Source organism: Anarhichas minor, unplaced genomic scaffold, assembly GCF_050575085.1.
Source record: "Anarhichas minor isolate MPS153535 unplaced genomic scaffold, ASM5057508v1 ptg000026l, whole genome shotgun sequence".
In the NCBI taxonomy this organism is placed as follows: domain Eukaryota; kingdom Metazoa; phylum Chordata; class Actinopteri; order Perciformes; family Anarhichadidae; genus Anarhichas; species Anarhichas minor.
This window is the reverse complement of record NW_027466472.1, coordinates 3414358-3437894: the sequence shown is the minus strand read 5'-3', so window position 1 is coordinate 3437894 and position 23537 is coordinate 3414358. Positions and strand designations below refer to the sequence as shown.

Genomic DNA, 23537 nt, shown 5'->3' with positions numbered 1-23537 from the left:
GATGGAGGAGACTGACGGAGAGGGCAGGGAAATCTTCTTTTATTAGTATCTTTCAAAAGCTATGAATAGACAAACACATTTTCAGAGTGCAGGTGGGCCGTAAGTGCCGGACAGGTAGTGTTTTGATGTTCAACTCAATTTGAACTCTCAGTGTTGATAGCAGATAGTATCATCCTTCTGGGTGTATCTATTTATTTTCCGTTGCCTTCTGTGTCCTTCTTGTCTCGTCTGCCTGTTGTTATTCTTCCTTTTCCCTGAATAGAATAGGGGGGGGGGGGGGTGTTTGTAAAGCAGCCAGCGCTCCACTGAAAGTGTTTCTTCCTCCTATATTTGCTGGAATGTGGAGAAAGCCAGGCTCTGCTCAGTGTTGACCCATATGTAGGTCATCCTGACCAGGTACGACCCAGAGGCAGACAGAGCTGTGTCGTAAACGTGACCGGTAAGTTCAGTAAAAGAGTTCATCTCTTTGGTTCGTCAACAGACCTTGGAGCAGGATTTCAGGATTTCAGGATTTCAGGATTTCAGGATTTCAGTGCTCTAATGTTTTTTTTTAAAAAGCTGCAATTTAAAGCGTTCAGAAGATTATTAATAATTGGTCATTTGTTGAGAAGTGCAGGCGAGGCCTTTGTCAAGAACACATTTAAGTCTTTCCCTAAAACTTATTAGTTAGGAAAAGAAGTAGTTGGTTAAAAGACCCCCTAAATATTTTAAGATTTATATAGTGTAAAGAGCAAAATATTTTGTATTCAAGAACACTTTACGGCATATATACGTTTTTAAAAAGTGTAACTGGAATGCTTGAAAGAAATCAGTTGTATTAATGAAGATTATAAAACAGTTTTTACCAGTAGCCCACATGGTGTTTCCATGAACAACTGTCATTTTGTATCAATAGGTTTTATATACTCTGTGTCTGAACAGTGTCGGCCAAAATGAGAAACACCATCCAGGATTTGTTCCCTGTCAAGCTAAGTCATGCTTTTCTCTCACATACCTCACGTCACACGCCGTAGATACAGATAACCTGAAACTGTCTCAAGACCTCCTTTAACAAACAGCAATGTGAAGGGAAATAAAGCTCCGGCTCCATTCGCAACCTGTTCCATGAGTTATTCTGATACGTGGACGCGTCACACTGTCACTGATATTGAAGAGAGACGCGTAAAAATATAGAATTATTTATAGCAGACTGTCTGAGTAAGATGTACGTGAGCATTTTGACTTGTATCCTACATGTAGGTCAGCCACATTATAAAACCTAAATGAATGTGTTGCATTGTCATTGTTTAAGCCCATTTGTCTTTAGGATGCGTAGCCATGCAATACAATGGTACACACTTTAACAGCTTTAGTAGCTCTTTAGAAAAACAAGTACATCTTTGTGGCCTGTGACAAGTTGAGCTGATCTTTTGTTTGTCTGAAAAACAAAACCTCTGTGCTGAGCTGCAGTACGCTGACACAGTGCCTTGGTGTCTGGTGTCACGGCAGCACGACAAGCTAGAGGGCATTCGTAACATCAATAGGTCAATATCACCGCTGTCAACGGGAAACTAAGTGCTTCAGTGCCAGTAATACACAATAAACAGGTAATGTTCCACTTAAGAAACAATCATTCACTCTTACATTCAAAAGATTATATTAAACTGGTTTGTGAAAAACATTCCTGGGTGTCGACCTCCTGCGGGACTGAAAAGTTAAACCTTGCAGTGTTCGCAGTAGTATTGGACTCATTCTTCAAGCAAAGTGAATTAGCTGCCTGGATAGTCTGATCCTCCAGAGAAGATCTATCCGGGGACGGTCAAATTACATTTGTTTCATAGTTGTTCATGCAAGAACAGAACACTTAATAAAGACACCCTGCTTCTGCTTGCCTGAATTAATTATACACAGTTCAAAGCTTCCCTTCTGCTTTTGAAGTAATTACAGCTCAGAGCCAGACCACTGCAGAGAAGCGAGTGATTACCTTTTGATTTCTTCGCTCCCACATGTCCCACACTGCCATAACGCAAACGGCACGGCCAAATTATGTTGTTTTTAGGTAAAAGAAAATATATTATGATGTTTAAAATAATCTTTTTTTGCTGTTGGTGTGCTTTGGGAAACAACACAGGAACAAGACAAACGGGTAGATAAAGTTGTTTTATTCAGGAAAAGCTGAGGCAAGATATACATCTTGGTAAATCTTGTTCCAGCCTGCATCAAAGCAAACTGACGTTTGTTCGGTAGCGATGACACTAAAGATATGTGCACATAAGATATATATGCCAATACTGTTGGTTTTTTTGCAGACGTCAGCTGACTGAAAACATGGCTCACTCACTCAATGTCTCTGTTGACCTGGTGTCTCTATGCACTAGAAAAGTGTCTCTTGTTCCCCTGATTACTACCCTCCTACTGCACTGTATTTATATTTATATAATTTCATAATTCAAACTGGACTTTTCATCAGACATGAAGGTCTACAATAGTGGGACCAAAGGGGGGGAAAGAAAAATCCCCCCCCCCTTTTGATCTGTGACCTGATTTGTTGTGCTGCTGCATTCCCCGAATGTCTTTGCGATTTGACAGTGTCGTAGTGAGCGTGTTTCTCAGCGCTACTGAAGGATGGCTGGTTCCTTTGGGGCGTCAGCATGCCAGCGCTTCAGGAGACAGACATAAAAGCACAAACATCTGGAAGTGTTTTGGGCAATGGGGTCAATCCGCTAAGGGCTCTCAGACAGCCTCCTACCTACTTGAAGCGACTATAGTTGCATTCACACACACAAAAGAGTTGGTAAACTCAGATAAACTGGAAAGATGTGTGCTTTGTTTAAAACCTATTTTCCTATGCTTAATGTCCAGGATGTAACATTTACAGTACAGCTATGGTGCAATCTGTGAGAAACCCTGTTAGTCAGCCTTATTTTGTCTTTCAGGTCTAAAGATGTGTCACAGAAAGGAAGAAATGTCTCCTCTGTCTCACAGGAAAAGAAACCACTCATCGCCAGACACACACACAGGAGATCTGTAAGTCGCCATGACTGAACCCCGGCTCTCTCTCCCTCCTTCTCCTTTCTCTACTCGTCTCCTTCCCAGTCACCTCCTTGGCAGGTCACCAGTGTAGCACAGTATTCTTCCAAAGCCCTGGCATGTCTGTCCACTTCAGTGGGGTTTTTTATGGACCATTCAAGACCACAAGTGTGTGTAGCCAGACATTTTCAAGTAAATAAAGCAAGAAGAGTTTCAAACACAAGACGTAGCTGAGCAGCAAAAAAGTGAAGAAAGTGCTGTGAGGGAAAACCACTGAGATCTAAAGACACACCCTGCTATGAGTCAGTCCCGTACATGGAGACAAAAATCACACACCGCTTTGAAAAACTGGATTACGAGCAAATGTTACAGTGTCAAAATGGATGCAATCCTTCCTTGTGTAGACTTAATATTTAATGTGTTTGTGCTCCTCTGTCGACACGTCACACAGGACAAACACAGTCAAACCACAAGAGTCTCAAGAGTCACTTTATTACACATATGATTCATATATATATATATATATATATATATATATATATATATATATATATATATATATATAAAGTTATATACAATATAGTTACATACATACAAATATAAATGTCCACACCAAGACTGAGCTCATCTGACTTTCAATCAACCAACTGAAAAGGTGGATTTCCGTTAAAAAAAACGCACGACCAGAACACTGCAGGCCTTCACTGCAACCCTGACCGTCCACAGACACACCGCAGGAATGCAGAGGTGAAGTCACACATGACAGCACAGTGCGGCTTGGTGTTTTAAAACACCGACCGGACACCGGCATTGCTTCGTTTACCAATCATGCCAAAGTTGTCCCGTTCAACTGGACATCGATTTGACAGCGGGTCAAAATACACTCCCGGTCAACGTGGTCACAGCTTGTTTACTCCTGTTGTGTAATGTCAAGAAAACAAAACAGAACACAGATCAGTGAGCACCGTGTCAGAGGCTTCGTGGACCTAATCCGTCCATGTCCGTGAGTATGAAGGGTAATTGTGGAACGTCAGGTTTGGGCTGGTGGTCGAAGAACTAAAGTCAAGTAATGAAATGGTCCCAAGGAAAAGATCTTTGCCCTCAACCGTTACAGACGGAACTGGAAGTTTCACTCCTGAGACCTCTGGTTCTTGGATTGTACAGATCGACATTTTTGGGATACGTATATATATGTAACACAATAATATATAATACCCACATTAGCTCGCTTTGGCGGGAGCTAAATAAGACGATTGATACCACTCTCATGTCTGTATGCACGCATAAAGCTACAGACAGTAAATAAGTTCAGCATTGAGAAACAGGGGGGGGGGGGGGGGGGGGGGGGGGACAGCTGAAAAGGCCTAACTGTCCCTTTAATGATTTCAATAAAGCATCACATTCAAAGTCAAACAATAAATCGTAGTGGTCAACAGTCAACTTCAGTGTGGATATTATGAGCAAAGCACTGAAGGTTTTCATATTGGATGACGTTCAGGCCACGTGTACGTACGTTGTTTAAAAAAAACCATTGCAACTGGAATAAGTGCAAATAGCTCTTAATATGGTCCCACTTTAAACGATGTACATAACACACCAAAAATACTTAAAATTGAAAACGGTTCTCTACCAGTTTAGGAGACGTGTTGAGATGTGGAAGAAATGGATGTGTGTTGTGTGGAATGCTCTAAAAGGTACGGATACGTCTGTCGAGAGATCATGACGTCTACTGTAAACCTTTAAGACATACTCCAAAAGGCACACCGTGGCACAGAGGTAATTGAGTGAAAGTAACACACACAAAAAAGAAGTGTTTTGCATATCAAAGCAGATAAGGCACATCTCTGGCATCAGGTATACTCTTTCAGAACTTGGTTGTACGACCGTGCTGGAAATCAAAAGTATTGTTTGGGGGAGGGGGGTCTCCGAAACCATTTAACCATCCGACAAGCACTCCTGATGGAGTAGACCGGCCCTCTTAAGGTGTGGTCCATTTCCAAAGTTTCACAACACAATGCCTTCCACATCACAGTTCAGCACCTCGTTGTGTTGGACCTGGCCCAGTTGCCGGTGGAACTGTCCCTGTTTCTGGGTCCTCCAGCAGTGAACGCTTTGTCCCAGTGTAATACTCTTAATACTGGGCAGATGGGTCAGCATGTTACTTGGCAAGGACGCCACACCAGAGCCAGACAAATTCAGCTCCTGCAGGGAGTCCAGTCCGCTGAAAACCGCCGGGCTCAGAGTCTTAAGCTCCGGGTTGTTCGACAGATCCAGAACTTGCAGGCTCTGGAGGCCTTTGAAGCTGTTTGGCTCGATCTCCTGGAGCTCGTGGAGGCCGCTGATGGACAAATAAACCAGATCTTTCAGCTGAGCAAAAGCTCCATCCTTGATCCGTGCGATGGGGTTTCCGTCCACATTGAGGTACCTCAGCGAGAGCCCCGCCAGCCTCGGTACGCTCGACAGCCGGTTTGATGACAGATTTAAGCTCTGGATGTGTAAAACTCGTCCATGCAGAGTCGTTGAGACGGACGCGAGCTTGTTATGAGACAGATCCACGCTGACAGGTTCACCGTTAACTTTCGTGGCGAAGACGTCCATGTCGAACTCTTGGAAGCCGTTGTGGCTGAGGTCAACGTCAACCAGAGGGAGGCCCGCGAAGCAGCTCGGGGAGAGGCTCTGCAACTTGTTGTGGCTCAGATCCAGAGTCTCCAGGTAACGCAGCTTAGACAAAGCATTGGGTGTTACCTGGTAATGTAAATAAAAGGGAGAGAGATAGAGAGAAAACATTTTAAGTTATCTCAAGTGGGGTGTTAGAGCTTTGTCTCCTGAAAACAGCTGCTTTCTACACACACAAAGTTAGCTAACACTGGCTAACACTGTATCGCCAAAACCTCAACTCAACCTTTCATCTGCATGATGTGTAAGGATGAGTAACTGTTTCATTCAGAAGGTTAAAAAGCCTCATTACAGACCAGGAGGTGTCTACTTGAGCTCCTCTGAACACTCACCTCTGTTATAAGGTTGCTGCTCAGGTCCAAGCTGACGAGAGTGGTGTAGCCGGGACCAGCCAGCATGGCGTCACTGAGCGGGCCCATGGCGTTGGAGGACAGGTCCAGGTGGGCCGTGTCCAGCGGGATGGGGATGGGCATGGAGGTGTCGGGTCCCAGCCCTCGGCAGTCCACCCTGGTCAGGCTGAAGCTGTCGAACAGGCCGAAGCTTTCCACCTCACAGCGGCAGCGGCGGTGGCAGTTCTTGACGACGCTGGACTGGACCGAGGCCAGCAGCGACAGGCCGAGCCACAGGAGGAGTGCCATTGTGCTCTGGAGAGAGAGAGAGAGAGAGAGAGAGAGAGAGAGAGAGAAAATATATATATTTACATTTGAAACCTTTTTTTAACATGCCACGCCCATAGAAGTTTAAAAAGTTCTCCGTCTTTATCGTGCTCAAATAAGAAGTACACAACCTCAATCGCCGGATCAGGTCAGTACACCTCGTCCCTAACCCTAAAAAGAACACTTTGTTTCTGCTTTTAGAAACTAGAGGAACAGTTCCTGCTCAAATGCCATCTTCAAGGTATTTGTTAAGCTTCATGAAAAGACTTTAAGCTTTTCTTCGAGCTACTTGGGTAGCCACAACTTCCCTCCCCTCTTGGCTTCCCAACGGGTGTGACCTAATTTCTTTGATCAAAAGAGTTAATTTGCACTTTCTTAGTTTACTCACTAGAATTGAGCACGCGTGGTTGTAAAAGCGAACGATTGTAAATCAAGGCCCCTAAAAATATCTCTGTCCCGTCTTAAAACGAAGAAAACATTGGATGTGCCCACTGAGCATTAAGACCAAAAACTAGTCAAAGAAGTGATTAAAAATGCAGCATGTGCACATATCGTACATGTCTTAGATAAAAACCTATCGTACCTTTTTCTCAAGTTTTGCTGCAGCTGCTGCTGTTGTCCCTCTATGTGTAAATGAGAGCTGAATAAACCTCACCCAGTAAAACATTAGCAATGTGCCCAGTGTGTACACACACACACACACACACACACACACGCATAACACTGACATGAGTTTGAAAATTGGACAGAGGTTAAGAGTTGTGTAACGAAATGAACAGTCATGGTCGAGTGGCCCGGGCATGACACAGCAAAGCGTGTGTTAAAGATACAGCCCAGAGTTTTACAGCATAACTTTCTTAAAGGGACATAACTGAGAGCACTTTCATTCAAAATTTACCCACAATGCTGAAAAACGTAGAGGAAAGGGAGGGTGAGGGTAAAAATAATACTCCTCCCTGATCCTCTGATGGACTTTTGTTTTTGGGAACATGCAGTGAAAACATGCTGCTATCAGGTGTATCTAACAGGGGGTTACACGTATTAATCTTTCCTTATGTAAGAGGATGAGGATACATCGCTGCACGGTACTTATGAGTGAACGTATGCAGACTGATTACCGTGGCTCAAAGTCTACTGAGACAGAGCCGATCACCTCTGTGCACTGTTTCTCTTGTTCTGACCCCTGAACTCCCCGACGACAACTGGCTGCTTGTGACGCAGTGAATGAGTTTATAATCGTATCAAATGAATGATTTCATTCTCACCGACTCAGTCACCTGCAGTCGTGATCACAGAAGGGTTTTATGATTTACTGACATGCATTTTATTTTTATTTTCTTCTACATTTTTAAACGTGTCATGCAAAGTGTCTTAAACTCTTATTGTGTGTGTGTGTGTGTGTGTGTGTGTGTGTGTGTACATATCCCATCATTAGCTGTCATATAAATAATTAATGGCATGTCCTTCTCGGCCCGCTCTGCAATTACACGTTTTGTTTCATCTCAAGCAAACTGCAGGCCTCAAAGAGAACCGCCTTGTTGGGAAACCAGAGCAGCCATATAACAGACTAAACATGGGAAACTGCCAGTCAAACCAAGTGGTTACACACATATATATATACAGTATATAGTTTGTTTTTAACGTCTACCACACTGGTATTCAGCAGCTCGTCACCTCTGTGCGGTTTTGCAGCCACACTGGTCCGTCCCCCTTTTCTTTCTCCTGCATCCTTTTGCTCCAGCTGTTGCTCCGGCGGAGGATCGTGAACTTCCTGCACCAGGTGTTCCTCTCCACCGCTCAGCAATAAATCTCAGCTCACAGCAAACTACTGCCGGCCGGCCGGCTGCCTTCAAATCAAGACACATTCTAACGACCGCAGTGAGAGCTGCGAACCCCTCTTGAGTGGACAATTGGCAAAGGCCTGTGAAATCACGCCCCCAAACACCTGGTCACTTTCTGAGGTCTTTTCACACCTTCAGTCCTGGGATCCTGCCGTCCTCTGAGCGCCATCAGTTTATTTGTTTACTGACCCTCCCCCCCCCAGCTGATGCATACAGCACAGATCACTTTTCACGGCAACTACAACTACATGCAGAGTTTTTGCCAAACTCTCTTGCTGTGATAATCCAATCACCATAGTGTGTAATCAGTGTAAACACAATCATATGTGTCAAAATCCATAATAAAAGCACCACTTGTATTGCCCACAAGCAACACACTTATCTAAATTCTTTAGATGTTTTTTTCCCCAGCAGGCTTTTCTTTATCTAAATTCATGCAAAACTGCACATTGAAAAGCAGAGGACAGAGTTAACATACCAACACTAATATCTACTTAGTTCTCCCATTCAACACATATGTCTGCATCTACGTCAAACAGCACTTTCAGCCCTCGTTTTGTTCAACACCCTGCAGTGTTGTGATGTATTCTCCGCGTCCGCTCCGTCACAATTTAATCCTCAAGTCGAAGGCCGAAAAAACTGTGTAATTAGAAGACGAATGCCACGCTAATCTTTTTAAGCCAAATTAATGCACGCCACGGAGATTAAATTAAACTGATCTTACTTAAGTGTTTTGAAACATTTTAGGCGACACTGTTACAGTTACAGTAAATAAATAGCAGAGCTAGAAGAGACAGTTCTCTGTGGGTGGAGCTGACTGCATGAACTGAATATAACGACCACTTTAGTAAACGAGACAGTCTCATGTCGTAGTTTAACTGTAGTCTGGGCTTTGACACAAAGGTACATGAACTTACCTTTGGTTATGCTGCGTGTTTAAGACTAGTCAATACCAATTATGTCAACATGCTGGTATATGTTTGTTCCTGTTATTTGACACGACAAAGTTTATATTCTTACTATTAAAGAAAAGGGCCAAACCCTCTCAGTACTGTACTTCAGTACAGTTTTGAGGTACTGGTACTTTCCATTTTATGCTACTTTATACTTATTCTCCACTACATTTCAGAGGGATATATTGTTTATATTGAGGATATAAATATCATGATATAACACTGACATGGCTGCAAAAGAGTATACGTTTAAAACTTAACCAGGCCTATAGTTTGCTTTTCATATTAAGCAATATTTTAAAATATATATATTGTTTCCATCACAGTATTGTTTTTTTCTCTTATATTAAATACTTCTTCCGCCACTGTTTCCATCATACAACCAGCACCCATCCCGTCATGGAGCTCTTCTTTTTAGTGCCAGTTGTTCCAGATGTTCTCTCCTCCTATGTCATATAAGAGTCGTGCCAACTGTGACACACGTGTCTGTCTGCATTACCACAGTGCACCACTGCCATGGCCCTGGCAAGTTAACACAAGTGAACGGTATACAGATCAGATTTCTTCCAGCCGTACGTGGCAAACCCCGGAGAGCCGAGCCCTTTTTTTCGGATTAAAATAACCCCCAAAAAGCCCCAGTAGGCTCCCACATGTGTACCTCTCAAGGTTCGTCAATAAATAAACAACGTCAATTCCCCCCCCCCCCCCCCCCCCCACCCTGGTTTTTCAGCTGTCAATCACAGCTCCACATGTCAACTATCCGCGCATCGTTCGCACGAAGTTTGCGGCACTCCATAAAAGTTACTTTCTGCGTCGGAATGGTTTGCAGGAGAGAGCGCCTGGTCAGCTCAGAGGAGACACACCAGGGGCGGTTCTCTTAAAACACGTGAAACCTGATCTGACCACAGCGGTCCGCTGCTCTGTGTCCGAAACTTTTCGCTGCTGATAGACAAAGATTTTTAACTCACTGACATACAGAAAAAAAAGAGTAGAATGTATATGTATATATTTAAACCGGTCATACGTTCGTCAGTTAGAGTAACTTACTTTGGTGCCTTTCATCCAGAGTCAGCTTTTTTCGGCCGTTTTTTTTTTCTCTTCACTTCACCGCTCCCATTTTCCAGAGCCCCCCCCCGCCCCCCGCAGCGCTGCCGTGTCCCGGTGGTTTAGTCGGTCCCGCCGGGTCTACATGAGCTCTACTGGATCCCTCTGCGTGTCTGTGCGGTATATTAACTGCCAGGAGGCTGGAAACACTGGGACACACTCGTCTGTTCCCATCCCATAAAGTCCTGCCTGGCTTCGGCTCGTTTCTTTACCACCATCAAGTCCACCAACGGTCAAAACGAGAGCACTTCCGGTTGATAGCTTTCCAAAATAAAAGGCCTGCTAAATGTTCTGTTCATGTCAGTTGGTGTTTTCTTTGGCGACTGTTGCTAATGGTGATTTTAAAGTAATGTAGTGTTAGCATACTATTGTTAGGAGGTGTCGCTTATAGCCAAATTGTATTTGCCTCTATAAATCTTTTTATTTTTGCAGGCGTGTAACTTCCGGTCTTGGACCTACTCTTTTAGGTAGTTTTGACGCTGCCTGTGTCTGCACACTCTAGTGGAGACACCGCAAACAAACCCACATGAAAAGAAAAATTAAGTACAGCGTTGCACAACAAGGCGGTTTGCTTCGTTTGGCATGAAAAACACATTTTGATGAAACTGATAAAAAACATAATGTGAACGGAAACCCGGACCTTTCCTGTTGCTGCACACGCAGCTTATGATTCTTCACAAAGACGAGCGTTTAGTGTGGTAGGAAGGTTTTGCAAAGACAGATCCTGCAGGTTTAAGTAGATCATATAAAACTGTAGGCGTTTTTTAAATAAAGTTTCACATGTCATTAATGTGTTATAGGGGTGAAAATTTAATTCTGACTATCAGTATTTCCAAACACTATTCTAGACAAATAGGTTTAATATTAGGCTGCAGGAGAGCAAAACATAACCTATAGAAGGCCAGCTTCTAATCCGCAAATCCATGGAAACATTAGGTTACACCCTGTTACATTATTATAACAAGTTCTCTAGAAGAGCCAGAAACACAGAGGTCAAGAGTGTGGTAAACATCTGTTGCAGCTCACAAAACACTCTTCATCTGCACCCTCCGCCATGGCTTTCCTCACGAGAGCATGGCAGTATCAGCATGCATTTCTACATGCATACGTGCACTCTCAAGGGCTCATGCATAGTTTTTCTGAAGAAAAATAAAAAAGATCACTTGTATGTTCTCTCAAGAAAAAATGCACGTCATACAGTAAGCTGTGATAGAAAGGGGAAGGTAATTTGACATGTCATTTGGTGTTACACATGTAGCTACTTGTATACACCCACACACACACGCACACCATTTGCATATTGTAGTGTCTGGGATTCTTCAAGGCTGTAAAGATAAGATAGGGACACAGGCAGGCGGAATGCAGAGCTATGAGTCTAAGAAAGGAGCAAAAATACCTCAGAACCTGCAAGAAAAACCTGATATATGATGGTGAGTACCCTGAGGCAGACAAGACCAAAGTGGACAAATACATTCAAACACAATAGCTCATCACTCGTGTTAAATTATTCCAGAATGTAGCTTCAACAGTTTTTATTCTTCAAGTATAGTTTGCCACAGACAGTCACAGCACACTGAACCCATCATGTGTCGATCAATAAAGTGGAAGTAACTGTCACTCCTGCACCAAAGGCCTACTAAAGTAAACATTACCTCTTTGTTTTAATGTAGCCCAGCAAGAAGGGTGGATGATAGTAACAAAAGAGGATTAATAGTGGAAGAGTTTTGCAAAGTGGAAGAGTTTTGCAAAGATTTAATTTAAAAAAAAGATAACCATATAATGGATGTTAGCTGCTTAAGAGAGTTAGACAAATATGCCTATTAGACAGAACTTCACAGCTCTTCTTAACTGATTTGTGCTTTATAACATTATGAAAAGAGAAGAAGTTATTGAATAGTTTTTGCATCCATAGAGGTTCATTTTAAGAGATCCACTCCCTTTATCCCTGTGTACCATACAGTAAGGCTCTTTCCCCACCAGATGGCCCCAGAGCTAAAGCCATCCTCTAATAAAGTCACCGCCTGCACAGCGAGGGCTCCAGAAGCAATTCAGAGAAACTAACCTACTTTTAAACACATGAGAGCTTTCACTGGAAGATGAAAAAAACAGTTGGCAGACACAAGAGGTCAGTGCCATATTGCAAAAGTTAATAGCATCACAACAAACAGTGCTAACTTTGACCTGCACAGTATTTGTGACCCTGAGCATGTTACTGTATTTTGGTTATCTCTTCACAAACCTCCATGTAAATTATGCTCAATATAGTGCCTGAGATTCACATTGATCCTGCACAAATCATGTTGAATTTGTAGTCCCAAAAGGGACAAAAGCGTTTAAGAGATAGTTTATCTTTTTTTTAATCATATACAGTATATATTGTATTATTATATTGTACCCACACTGCATTTTCTATCCTCCTTGTTCTACGCAGACATGTTTCAGGTGGCTGTATTTTTAAATGTGTTTTTATTATTTTTGCTTGTGGAGACTTGTGTGTCATTCCACAGTGTCTAATAGAAAGCACAGAGCTGGTCTCAGGAGCAGCATCCGATGTGTTGTGTTCACGGCTCACTGGGTAGACATATAGCGCTGAGTCGTCATTTCTTTCTGTTCTCTATTCCTGGATGCAGGACAGCGGCGTCAAGGTGTTACGTTTAAGAGGCTCATCAGCTTATGTGGGATATAGGTCAACAAAGGTGGAATCACTTACCAGCTCCTTGTGCACAATTTAATGGAATATTCCTGCAACATAATGTGTATTTACTGGCTTGTTGTCAGGATTCAGTTTGAAGGGAGATTTTTTAACATGTCATGTCCTCAAAACACACACACACAGACACACACACAAACACACAAACACCAGAAACAGCAGTCATCCACAGCCTGATGTTGATTTTAAGTATTCACCTTGGTTTCTTAAAGGGACTGGTTTGATCACAACCTCTGCATGGTATGGTTCTGTTAAGTCATCCTCCCAGCCCATATTTTGCCTTCAACGCTGTCATCCACGGTTGGTGTTGTGGCAACCAGCTGTACCTGGACTCATTTGCCAGGCAAGGTTGCTTCACCTGGCGGAGTCTTTTGTAAAAAAAAGAGCTGAAAAGACTGACGCAGGCAAAACAGGCAGCAGAACTCAGGGGACCCACAGGGAGAGCCCTTCGTTATCTTTAATTACTCAGCACACTCCACCAGGGTTCAAATCCACTTAATCTGTGGAACCTGCTGTGCTGCAGGCATGTTAGACCAATTAAAGCACGGTTCAGGTGTCTTCATGCAATGTGGCTGAGGTGTCTCCAGGGCAAGACAAATGACCCCACTCTGCACATCAGGAAATATTTATTTACTAAACATTCATTTTTATATACACGTGTGAAGGTTGAGGCTATAGGAGCATCTTTTTTGTTGACATTTACTTTTTATATCATCATGATTTAATAAAACAGGATTTGTTACTGTACTTCCAGAGGAGTATAACTGATGGCTGAGAGGTCTTGCAGCCTCTCCAGCGGAGGCTTTTAGAATAGACTAAGGCCTTCTGTCAATCCTCTTACATTGTGCCTCACTGAAAATGGATTAGACGGTTAACACCTACGTTTTGGCCCCGGGTCACTTTGGAGGGATTTGATTGAATGGGCCTGTAGCAGACACTGGCTTCCTATATTGATAATACATCAAACACTCTTCCAATTTCAAACATCACATTTTTTTGGAGGAAGGTTTGCTCATTTTTGGGGATTTTTAATTTTGACTCTATTTAGGCCAGATGTGATTTTTTTTTTTTGGTCCTTTCTCCAGACATGCATCCTGTGAACAAAAGTGTTTGTGGAAACGCACGGGAGCCTTCAGAGGCGCTGACTGCGGGACGTAAGTAGCTCTCCAGGGTGCTGAAGTCGTCTCCAAACGCGACAGACATCAGCGCACGAGCTCTCTCTGCCTGTCACTTTTAGCCCATAATCCAAACACGATGACTTGGCTGTGTCTCCTCCGGATCGACACCGTGGATCCTCGGGGGTGAATATAGGTTTTGGGATATGGTGAGGTGACGGTTTATGTGGATACAGAGAAGTAGATCCGAGAGGACACCTGTGAGATTGTCTCCTCGGACCATGAAGCTGTCCTGATGGCAACAAATAAACGGCAAGTAATTGTTTAAATTCATTATGACTCATACAAGATATTTATTATTAAAGGAATAAAACTATTTTATTCATGGCTGTTTTGCAGGTGTCACTGGTCTAATTGATAGTTCAATAGTGAACACAAATATTCACTGCTTTGGACACCCTGGGAGGACAATGCAACATATTCATCCGCATTTCAAAGGGGCGCTGTGGGAGTCCAACCATCCATGTATGCCCATAATTAAAAGCAGACCAACTTTGACGACACTGCCCTTTTATAACTTTCTGTTATGGGTCCTCGTCGGGGTGTTGACGTTCCCTTGCTGTGTCCGCTGTTTGATATTCAAAGTGGGGGTCCTGGGGCCTTGGAACTGCGACCCTGTATACTACAGGGCCCAGCCCGCTGCGGCCGCCAGGCTCGCCGTAAACAGGATAAACAAAGACGTAAACCTGGATCTGGGCCTCAAAATGGACTTTATCGTCCTGCAGGAGCCCTGCGAAACCTCCAAAGCCCTCACTGCGTTCATTTACAATGAGAAGATGGCGGATGCGTTTGTGGGCCCCACCAACCCGGGATACTGTGTTGCAGCCTCTCTGCTGGCCAAGAACTGGGATAAGGCCATCTTCTCCCACGGCTGTGTTAACTACGAGCTGGACCGGGTCATCGGGTACCCGACTTTTGCCCGGACCGTGCCGTTTCCCACTGATGTGTTGTTCGCCGTCTTGAAACACTTCAGGTGGGCCAGCGTTGTGGTGGTCTCATCCAATGAGGACATTTGGAGGGACACTGCTGGGAGAGTGGCGCTTGCTCTCCGAAATAAGGGGCTTCGCGTTGGTCTGGTTACATCCATTGGTATCAATGAGACGGTCGTGGAGAGCACACTGAGGGAGATCCAGGCTGCAGGAGAGATCAGGGGTGAGTCTGTGCTGACAGTAACACAGGAGCTGACTTTCAGTAATGAAATGTAAGATTATTACACATTAAAGTGACACCAGAGGAGGTGAATTAATTAATAATCCTCAGTAGTAATTTTGTGGAAATAGATGATATAATACATGTAATAACGGCAGCATTACATCACAGGTGAACAACTTGCAGAACTGCAAAATATCAAACCATCAGCTCAAACATCCTGTACACTTCCATTTCAGCTGGCTTATCCCTCCACCATCCCACCAGGAAGCCATTTTGACACAGATTTCACCTTGTAGTTGAGGTGAACTGGGGCAGCAACTTAATTTGTGTTTTAATTAATAATCAGTCATATTCATTGGCATTTTTGTGGCTTTACTAGAGCGTAAAAAGAGCTGACAAGAGGTTTAGTTACAGAGCACTTTGACTTATCAGTAATCAGGGGTTAAGTTTCAGACATTCAGTTGAAATTACATTTATAGAAACATATGAAATAAGACTTTGTGACAAGGTGATGGATAGTTATGCTTTGTCACATCAGAACTATTTGTTCATGAATCAAACAACTAAAACAAAGTACAATAACTCCTGTCAGTCAGTTAATTAGGTGTGTTGTAAACTTTTGGAGCACATTACGGTCAGTCCTCTTGAATAGCAAATGCAAGTACAAAGCTGCATTTGTCCAATTTTCCCCGACTGGCACACTAAATCGTTATGATACTGAGTTTGGTCGCGTTATCACTCGACATATGTCCATAAAACAAACATTTTGAACCCCACTGTGTTTTTCCTTGTCTGTCTCAGTCATCATCATGTGCATGCACTCCATCCTGTTTGGAGGGGAGCAGCAGGCCATCTTTCTTCTCAAAGCACAGAAAATGGGCCTGACTTCTGGGAAGTATGTGTTTGTTCCCTACGACGCCCTCCACTACAGCGTGCCCTACACCAACGTCTCCTACTTCCCCTTGCAAAACAACAGCAGGCTGAGGGAGGCCTATGATGCTGTGCTCACCATCACCATAGCCTCTGAGCCTTTGTCCTTCAACGAGGCGTTCGCTTCCGCGAAGAGGAGTGAGGAAATAACGCTAGCCGTGCAGCCAGAGCAGGTAGAAACCAAGGCTTAAAAACTCTTAAAGACTTAAAAAGTCTTAAAACTCACATGTAAAATGGAAAAAGTTCATTGTTGCTGTGATCACTTCCTGCTGCGACTCTAATGTCCGGTGTAACAAGATTCATGTACAGTCATTTAAAAAATCATTCACTCATTCCCTTTCTATCCCTCCACCACAGCTCCCCAAATATAAGAAACATAGTTTATCCAAATGTACAAAGAACAAAATTAGCTTATTATTCTGTGCATTGTATAATGCCTGTCAATATTATATTCCTTGTAGATACCAAAAGTTACCTTTGTGACAATTTGTTGCTCACCATATCTAGAGAGGATGATTTAAAGACGTGAAAATAGGAAATAAGGAGTGAACTTCATATTTCTTTCCTGTGCCCTTTGCAGGTTAACCCACTCTTTGGGACCATTTATAACAGCATCTACCTGCTGGCCAAGTCCATCCACAATGCCAGGAGAGGAGGCATGCGGCTGTCAGGCTCTAACCTGGCGTACTTCACAAAAAACATAACATTCACCGGCTTCAACCAGAAGGTTAAGGTGGACACCGACGGGGACGTTAAGACCAGCTATGTCATCCTGGACTCCGACAACAGCGGGAGCAAACTGTACCAGACCTACCTGCTGGACCTAACGTCCGGAACGCTTCGCTTTGCTGGGAGGTCCATTCAATTTCCAGGAGGACATCCTCCGCCGTCCGACTCCAGCTGTTGGTTTGACAAGAAGGCCATCTGCACGGGAGGTAAGAGGCTTCGCTTCAGCGTGAATATTGGCGAACATGGAGGTGTATGGATGCATTTCCTCAAGTCCTCACAGTTATATGGCATGTTCTCCATACCTTTCCCCACAACATCAAGTTACCTGTTGTCATCCTCAGGTGTGGAGGTTACCTACATCATAGTGGTGTTTGCTGTCATCTTCACTCTGGCGGTAGTAGGGCTCGTTATAAGTCTTTATATCAGGTACAGTTCTCTTCCAAGTCAAACAAATTTAACCTTGTGTTTCTCTCCAGTACTTTACTCCTCTGTCTTTCCAACAAAGTTTAATTGAAGGGATTTTGGTAACAAAGAAGATGCGTTCACCAAACTGTATGATGTGATGTGCACAATAATGAATGAGAGGGAGAGAGGAAGATTGAGAAAGAGATCCCCCAAAGCATGAGCCATGTGACTGGTGTCAGGAGACTAGAAGTAGTTCTCATATAAGGACAAGCTTTTCTTGTTTATCCGTCTCTGGCCCAAAGATGATCTTCGAGATGGTTTTAGGACACTCACTGCCATTGGTTGAACAGATTTCCTTATCTTTGTCTAAATCTCATTGGCAGGAGGAGACTCCAACAAATCCAGCTGGTCAAAGGTCCCAATCGGATCCTCCTGACCTTAGAGGATCTCACTTTTATCAATCCTCAGCTTAGCAAAAAGGTAAGCAGCATCAGCATCTCTCAGCCGTCAACACGAAAAACCTTTAGCACATACATCTGTTGCCCATGTCTTTCCTGCATGCCTTGGACATAATAACACATTTAATTAGTTCAGAATATGAGAAATTCTGCACATTTACAAAGTATAATGTTCTCCGGATGGAACTCATTCCTATCAAATCTTCCCCTGCTGTTTGACGCCCCGCAGAAAATCACTTTAGAGGATCTGAGCGAGTCCAAGAGCGCTATAGAGGAGAAATCTGCAGACCTCTCGCACTCTGCGAACAGCTTGCAGACTGCAACTCATGAGACCACCAATGTAGCTGTGTACGAGGTACGCAACACTGAAAGAGTCTTTGCACCTGTTACTTCGGCTTGCGTGTGTTTGCATTATCTAAAAATGCAGTAAGTATGCAAGTGAGGGAGGGAAGGGTGTCATTGTGAAGCACATGTCCGGGCCCTTAACTTTAATGTTAAATATTCAACAAAATGCAACATATTTTCTTGTCATATCCTCCACAAAGTGTCGAAACATTTTTTTCATAACATTGGTTTGAATGTGCAATTTATATGGTTGTGTTTAAATTCAATTTTGGGGGGGGGTTAAGGTCAGGTTGAACCTTTTGTTGAGGGGTTTAGTTACATTTAAAGTAAGACTTTATGTATGTTTTTTGTACTCTCCAATGTCTGTTGAGTCTGTATATGTCCCAATTCAAAAAAGACTTTAATGACTTTTACAGACAAACCAAAGTTTTCTGTAAGGTCAACATTTAATCAGGATTCAAAATAATACCTCCCAGATCATCACATGAAAATTGTAGCTGGATGGATGAACAGGCAGCAGCAAAATGGTTATAGGAAGTAAAAGAAACACATGATCTATGATAGTTTAATACCTCTTTAGGGAAATAAAATGTCCAAAAATCGTGTGTGGACATCAATACTCAAAACAAAGATTTGATCCCACTGTAACAACATAACAACTTCTCTTCCAGGGTGACTGGGTGTGGCTGAAGAAATTTGAAGAGGGACAATTTAAAGAAGTGAAGCAGAGCACCACCAAGATTTTCACAAAGGTAGAGCAACATGTCTCGACCTGTAGAAATACAGCGTTAAAGCAAAAAAAAAAAGCTGATCATCAAAACATACCTTATTTCCTCCTATCATTCTATCAACGTGTTCATCTGCTATTTCTCAGATGAAAGACCTGAGAAACGAGAATGTGAATCCGTTCCTTGGCTTCTTTTTGGACTGCTCCATGTTTGCAGTGGTGACGGAGCACTGCTCCCGGGGCAGTCTGCAGGACCTGCTGAGGAACGAGGACGTCAAATTAGACTGGATGTTCAAGTCCTCGCTTTTGCTCGACCTCATCAAGGTAAACGCTGATATGCACGATATTATAATGATTCACTGGCTGCGGCTAATATCCCCGTTGGCTTGTTGATATTTCCTTTAGGATTAACTCCACTGTTGAACATATTGTGCTTCCAGGGTATGAAATACCTTCACCACAGGGAATTCCCCCACGGCAGACTGAAATCTCGTAACTGTGTGGTCGACGGGCGTTTTGTCCTCAAGATTACGGACTATGGCTTCAATGAGCTGCTGGAGTCTCAGAAAGCTGTTATAGAAGAACCTCCACCTGAAGGTACCTTCTGCTCTGAAAAAAGTGTCTCATGACTGTTCATGACTATTTTACATAGGCCTACAACATTAGCGATTATGCAAAGCCATGCGTTTATTACAGTTGGAAGTGACTGGTATCATGTTGCCAACCTATCATTTCTCCTTTTCACTCAGATTTATTCTGGACAGCTCCAGAGTTCTTAAGGGACCTTGCAAACTCACGTAAAGGCACCTACAAGGGAGATGTGTACAGCTTCTCTATCATCCTTCAAGAGGTGGTGGTCAGAGGGTCGCCATATTGCATGCTGGGTCTACTGCCTGTCGGTGCGTATCCCTCGAGGGAGAGGAGTTGTAGATGAAGAGAAACAGACAAATGTGTAGAGCTCAAGAAGATGTCACCGATATTCACTACATTTTGATTTTAAAACTTGATTGTCCAATCTCCTCCGTCTGCTCACCAGAAATCATCCGTAAGGTGAAGAAGCCTCCTCCGATGTGCCGCCCCACCGTGGCACCGGACCAGGCTCCTCTGGAGTGTATCCAGCTGATGAAGCAGTGCTGGAGCGAAATGCCTGACCGCAGACCAAATTTTGATGAGATCTTTGACAGGGTACACTTTTGGAGACACGTGGCCTTGTTGTCTCCAACCTTACAATTGTTATCCCACTCAAATAAACCACTTGGTGGTTTAACAAGAATCTCTATTTATTTGTTTGAGCAGTTCAAGATAATCAACAAGGGTAAGAAGACCAACATCATTGACTCCATGCTGAGGATGCTGGAGCAGTACAGCTCCAACCTGGAGGACCTCATCAGAGAGAGAACAGAGGAGCTGGAGGTGGAAAAACAGAGAACAGAAAAGCTGCTGTCAGAGATGCTACCACCGTGAGTTTGTACACACATACGCAAACCCAAACATGATGTTGCATTTATCTTAAGGAAACGCCTGAGTATGTGGTTCTTGTAACGTTTCTGCCCGTCTTCAGTTCTGTGGCTGAGGCCCTGAAGACCGGTGCCACTGTGGAGCCGGAGTACTTTGACCAGGTGACAATCTACTTCAGCGACATTGTAGGTTTCACCACCATCTCCTCGCTCAGTGATCCCATCGAGGTGGTCGACCTCCTCAATGACCTCTACTCTCTGTTTGACGCCGTGCTCAGTAACCACGATGTCTACAAGGTCAGAGAACATGCTCAGTATTTAGACACATACATAGACAAACGCGGATGTGCCCATAACTGAACAAATATGTTGGCGCTATCTAGGTGGAGACCATTGGTGATGCATACATGGTAGCATCGGGTCTGCCAAAGAAAAACGGCAACAAGCATGCTGCTGAGATTGCCAACATGTCTCTGAACATCCTCAGCTCAGTAGGAACCTTCCATATGCGCCACATGCCAGACGTTCCCGTCAGGATACGCATAGGAATCCATTCAGGTGAGAAAGTCTTCATTAGTATCAGTGAATATGAGGGAAACTGTGGGGCTTTTTTCAACTGAATGCCTTGTCTACATTATTTGTATTTTGTTGTCTAATACTGCTCCACCACAGAAAAGACATTTGGTCTCATATATCACCCAAACAGTCAAAATCAGGACTGTCTGCAACGAGTAGTTTTTTTGGTATCAATGATCTTCTTTTAACATTTGTTTAAAAAATGTCCATTTCTTTTAACGTAATCAGAAGAGACTTTTAGCTCGTACATGTTGAGATTGTCAATGACAGTGTTGATGCATGCTGGGAAAGACTGTGGCTACTACGCTTAGGGACAACGATGGACGTATGAAGAGAACTAGATGCAGAGTTGGAGGCGGATTCCTACTCATTCCTATGAAAGTTGCTCTGTGGTGCATCAAGCAAAAAAAGTCTCACTACATTCAGAGTCCTACTGTTGAATCCATCTTGTGCTCAATATGAAATTCAGAGCATAGGCCTATCCATTGCCTCAACACGGCTCTCAACATAATGATGGCTGAGCCTGCGGCTAGCAGCTAACCTTGCTAACAGCATTGACTTTGCAAACACAGCAACAGTAGGCCTACTGATAGAGCTAACAGTGTTAGCATGAAGGGGAACCATGTTAACCATGGCTAACCATGTTAGCATGAAGGTGGACGATACACTTCCTTGACAACCTTAACAGCTGTAACTGTCGAATGAACGCAGTGCAAAGTGGTGGCCATGAGCTAAGTAGGGTACGCTCACATGCACTAAAAGTACGCGCGGCCGGCCCGGCTATACAAAGCATAGAGATTCTCAGATTACAACACACAAGGAGGGAGAGTGACTTCATTCTCTGCTCAGATAGACATTACTCCACTACATCTATAGATAAGAGTTGTTTGTTGCTTTATTAATGCTCTGAATAACATATAGAGGACCTTTAAACCGGACAAACTCTGGCCGTGGGCTTGACTTGTTTAGGTGGTCTTGTTTACACTTGCGCACAGCTACAACACAGTGAAGCCTATACAGCTGATCGATTACTGTGTCTCATCAGAACAATTCATCATTGTTTTTGTTGTATTTCCAGGGCCCTGCGTTGCTGGGGTGGTAGGTCTGACTATGCCGCGGTACTGCCTTTTCGGCGACACCGTCAACACTGCCTCTCGTATGGAATCCACTGGGCTGCGTGAGTTTCCCTGGACACCTACCCACCACACTTTGTGGTGTTGCTTCATCTTTTGTTTTTGGTCTAATGCCTTCGTCTCTTCTCTTTCTCCATCAGCTTATAGAATCCATGTAAATATGACCACTGTGAAGATCCTCCATTCTCTTAATGAGGGTTACAAAATAGATGTCAGAGGCAAGACAGAGCTGAAGGTAACGTCTACAATCATTTAACCTCAGTATTTGGTATTGAGACAAATATTTTACAGGAGACAGTCTCAAGTTCTATTAAACATACTTTTTTTGGGGGGGTTTCAGGGTAAAGGTATTGAAGAGACATACTGGCTTGTAGGGAAAACAAACTTTACGAAGCCTTTGCCAAAACCGCCGGAGATCAAACCAGGGTAAGAGCTTTCATATGGATGAATCCTAAAATAATAATTAAATGTGTACAAATTATTTCGTATGTAGGGATTAAAAAATCTCTCTTGGTATGAGTCAGACCAGAATTTATCACAATTTCTTATAGTTCAAGTTGCAGATGTTACATTTCGTTGGTGTTATCAACATGTAACTGCCTCCCGCCACTGAAACGTTTTCGACTCATCTGAATGTTGCTTCAGGGAAGACAATCACGGGCTGAACCTTGAGGACATAGCTGCGTACAGGAGAAAGAAAGCTGAGAAAAAGGCTTGACCTTCTTAGTCCAAACATGGGAGGTAGAGACCTGCATGCCAGCTGGTGTTGTGTTGTGGAAATGTTACTGTGGCTGTCAAAGAGTCAATGTGACCAACCTCTGAGTCTGACCCCTCTCGTTGATTACCGGATCTGTGATCTACTAGTCTCATTAATCTCTTGATCTTATCACCTCCTACATCTTCTTAAACAGATTGGGGAAAGCCCTCTTTGTTTAATTCATTCGCTTTTATTGTTGCTGGCTGGCTCTTGTTTCTCTCTCTTTTTCTGCTTTGTGGCATGCTTCCATGATGTTTTTAGGCCTCTGAATGCCAGAGCTCTGCTTAAAAACTAAATGTCATTGTGAAATACAATATTGGTCTGAACTCCACGCTCTGTATTTACTAGGGACAACTGGCAGGAAATGGTAACAGAGGAGATCAAGACCCTTTTTCGCAAGGCCAACAGGCAGGTGGACAAAAAGATCTGAACTAGAGGACGAGAAGACGAGATGTGAAAGAAGCAAAACCAGAGGAGAGGAAGAGAGGAGGACACAGCCAGAGAAAGACACAGACAAAGAGCTGGGGGCAGGCAGAGGACAGAGAGCACCACCCATCCTCTCACTTTGGCTTAATGCAGACTTGTTTAAGAGGATTGCTCATCGACTGGCTAATCTGCCTGCAGCCAGCGCAGCAGAACGCGACCGCGCTAATGTAATGAGAGTTGTCGCATTACCTCCCTGCGTACCTGTTGCCAGCGGCGCAGGGAAGGTGCACCTCTCCTCAATGAAGGATGCATTCATTC

At 43.6% G+C, this 23537-nt stretch overlaps 2 protein-coding genes across 2 annotated transcripts; one reads left to right on the top strand and one right to left on the bottom strand.

Moving 5' to 3' along the window:
• Positions 1 to 4390: 4390 nt before the first annotated feature.
• tsku (tsukushi small leucine rich proteoglycan homolog (Xenopus laevis)) lies at positions 4391 to 10427 on the bottom strand. The gene is made up of 3 exons (XM_076100889.1): positions 10183 to 10427; positions 6018 to 6329; positions 4391 to 5754 (listed from the first exon to the last, which is right to left on the bottom strand). The coding sequence occupies exons 1-3, from the start codon at positions 10195 to 10197 to the stop codon at positions 5014 to 5016; spliced, it is 1068 nt and encodes a 355-aa protein (XP_075957004.1). The 5' UTR covers positions 10198 to 10427; the 3' UTR covers positions 4391 to 5013.
• A 3260-nt stretch (positions 10428 to 13687) lies between these two features.
• gucy2f (guanylate cyclase 2F, retinal) lies at positions 13688 to 23223 on the top strand. The gene is made up of 18 exons (XM_076100374.1): positions 13688 to 15276; positions 16078 to 16379; positions 16787 to 17141; positions 17277 to 17361; positions 17724 to 17820; positions 18028 to 18153; positions 18815 to 18895; positions 19018 to 19194; positions 19311 to 19467; positions 19620 to 19769; positions 19907 to 20055; positions 20167 to 20330; positions 20432 to 20624; positions 20711 to 20885; positions 21982 to 22080; positions 22177 to 22271; positions 22377 to 22462; positions 23142 to 23223. The coding sequence occupies exons 1-18, from the start codon at positions 14535 to 14537 to the stop codon at positions 23221 to 23223; spliced, it is 3315 nt and encodes a 1104-aa protein (XP_075956489.1). The 5' UTR covers positions 13688 to 14534.
• The last annotated feature ends 314 nt before the right edge of the window (positions 23224 to 23537 follow it).

Coding starts and splice junctions, on each gene's coding strand:
- tsku (XM_076100889.1), bottom strand. Junction 5,755..6,017: donor GCAGCAACCTTATAACAGAG/GTGAGTGTTCAG, acceptor TTACATTACCAG/GTAACACCCAATGCTTTGTC.
- gucy2f (XM_076100374.1), top strand. CDS start 14,535: ATGCAACATATTCATCCGCATTTCAAAGGGGCGCTGTGGGAGTCCAAC. Junction 17,362..17,723: donor GTTATAAGTCTTTATATCAG/GTACAGTTCTCT, acceptor TCTCATTGGCAG/GAGGAGACTCCAACAAATCC. Junction 19,770..19,906: donor GCTGGGTCTACTGCCTGTCG/GTGCGTATCCCT, acceptor TCTGCTCACCAG/AAATCATCCGTAAGGTGAAG.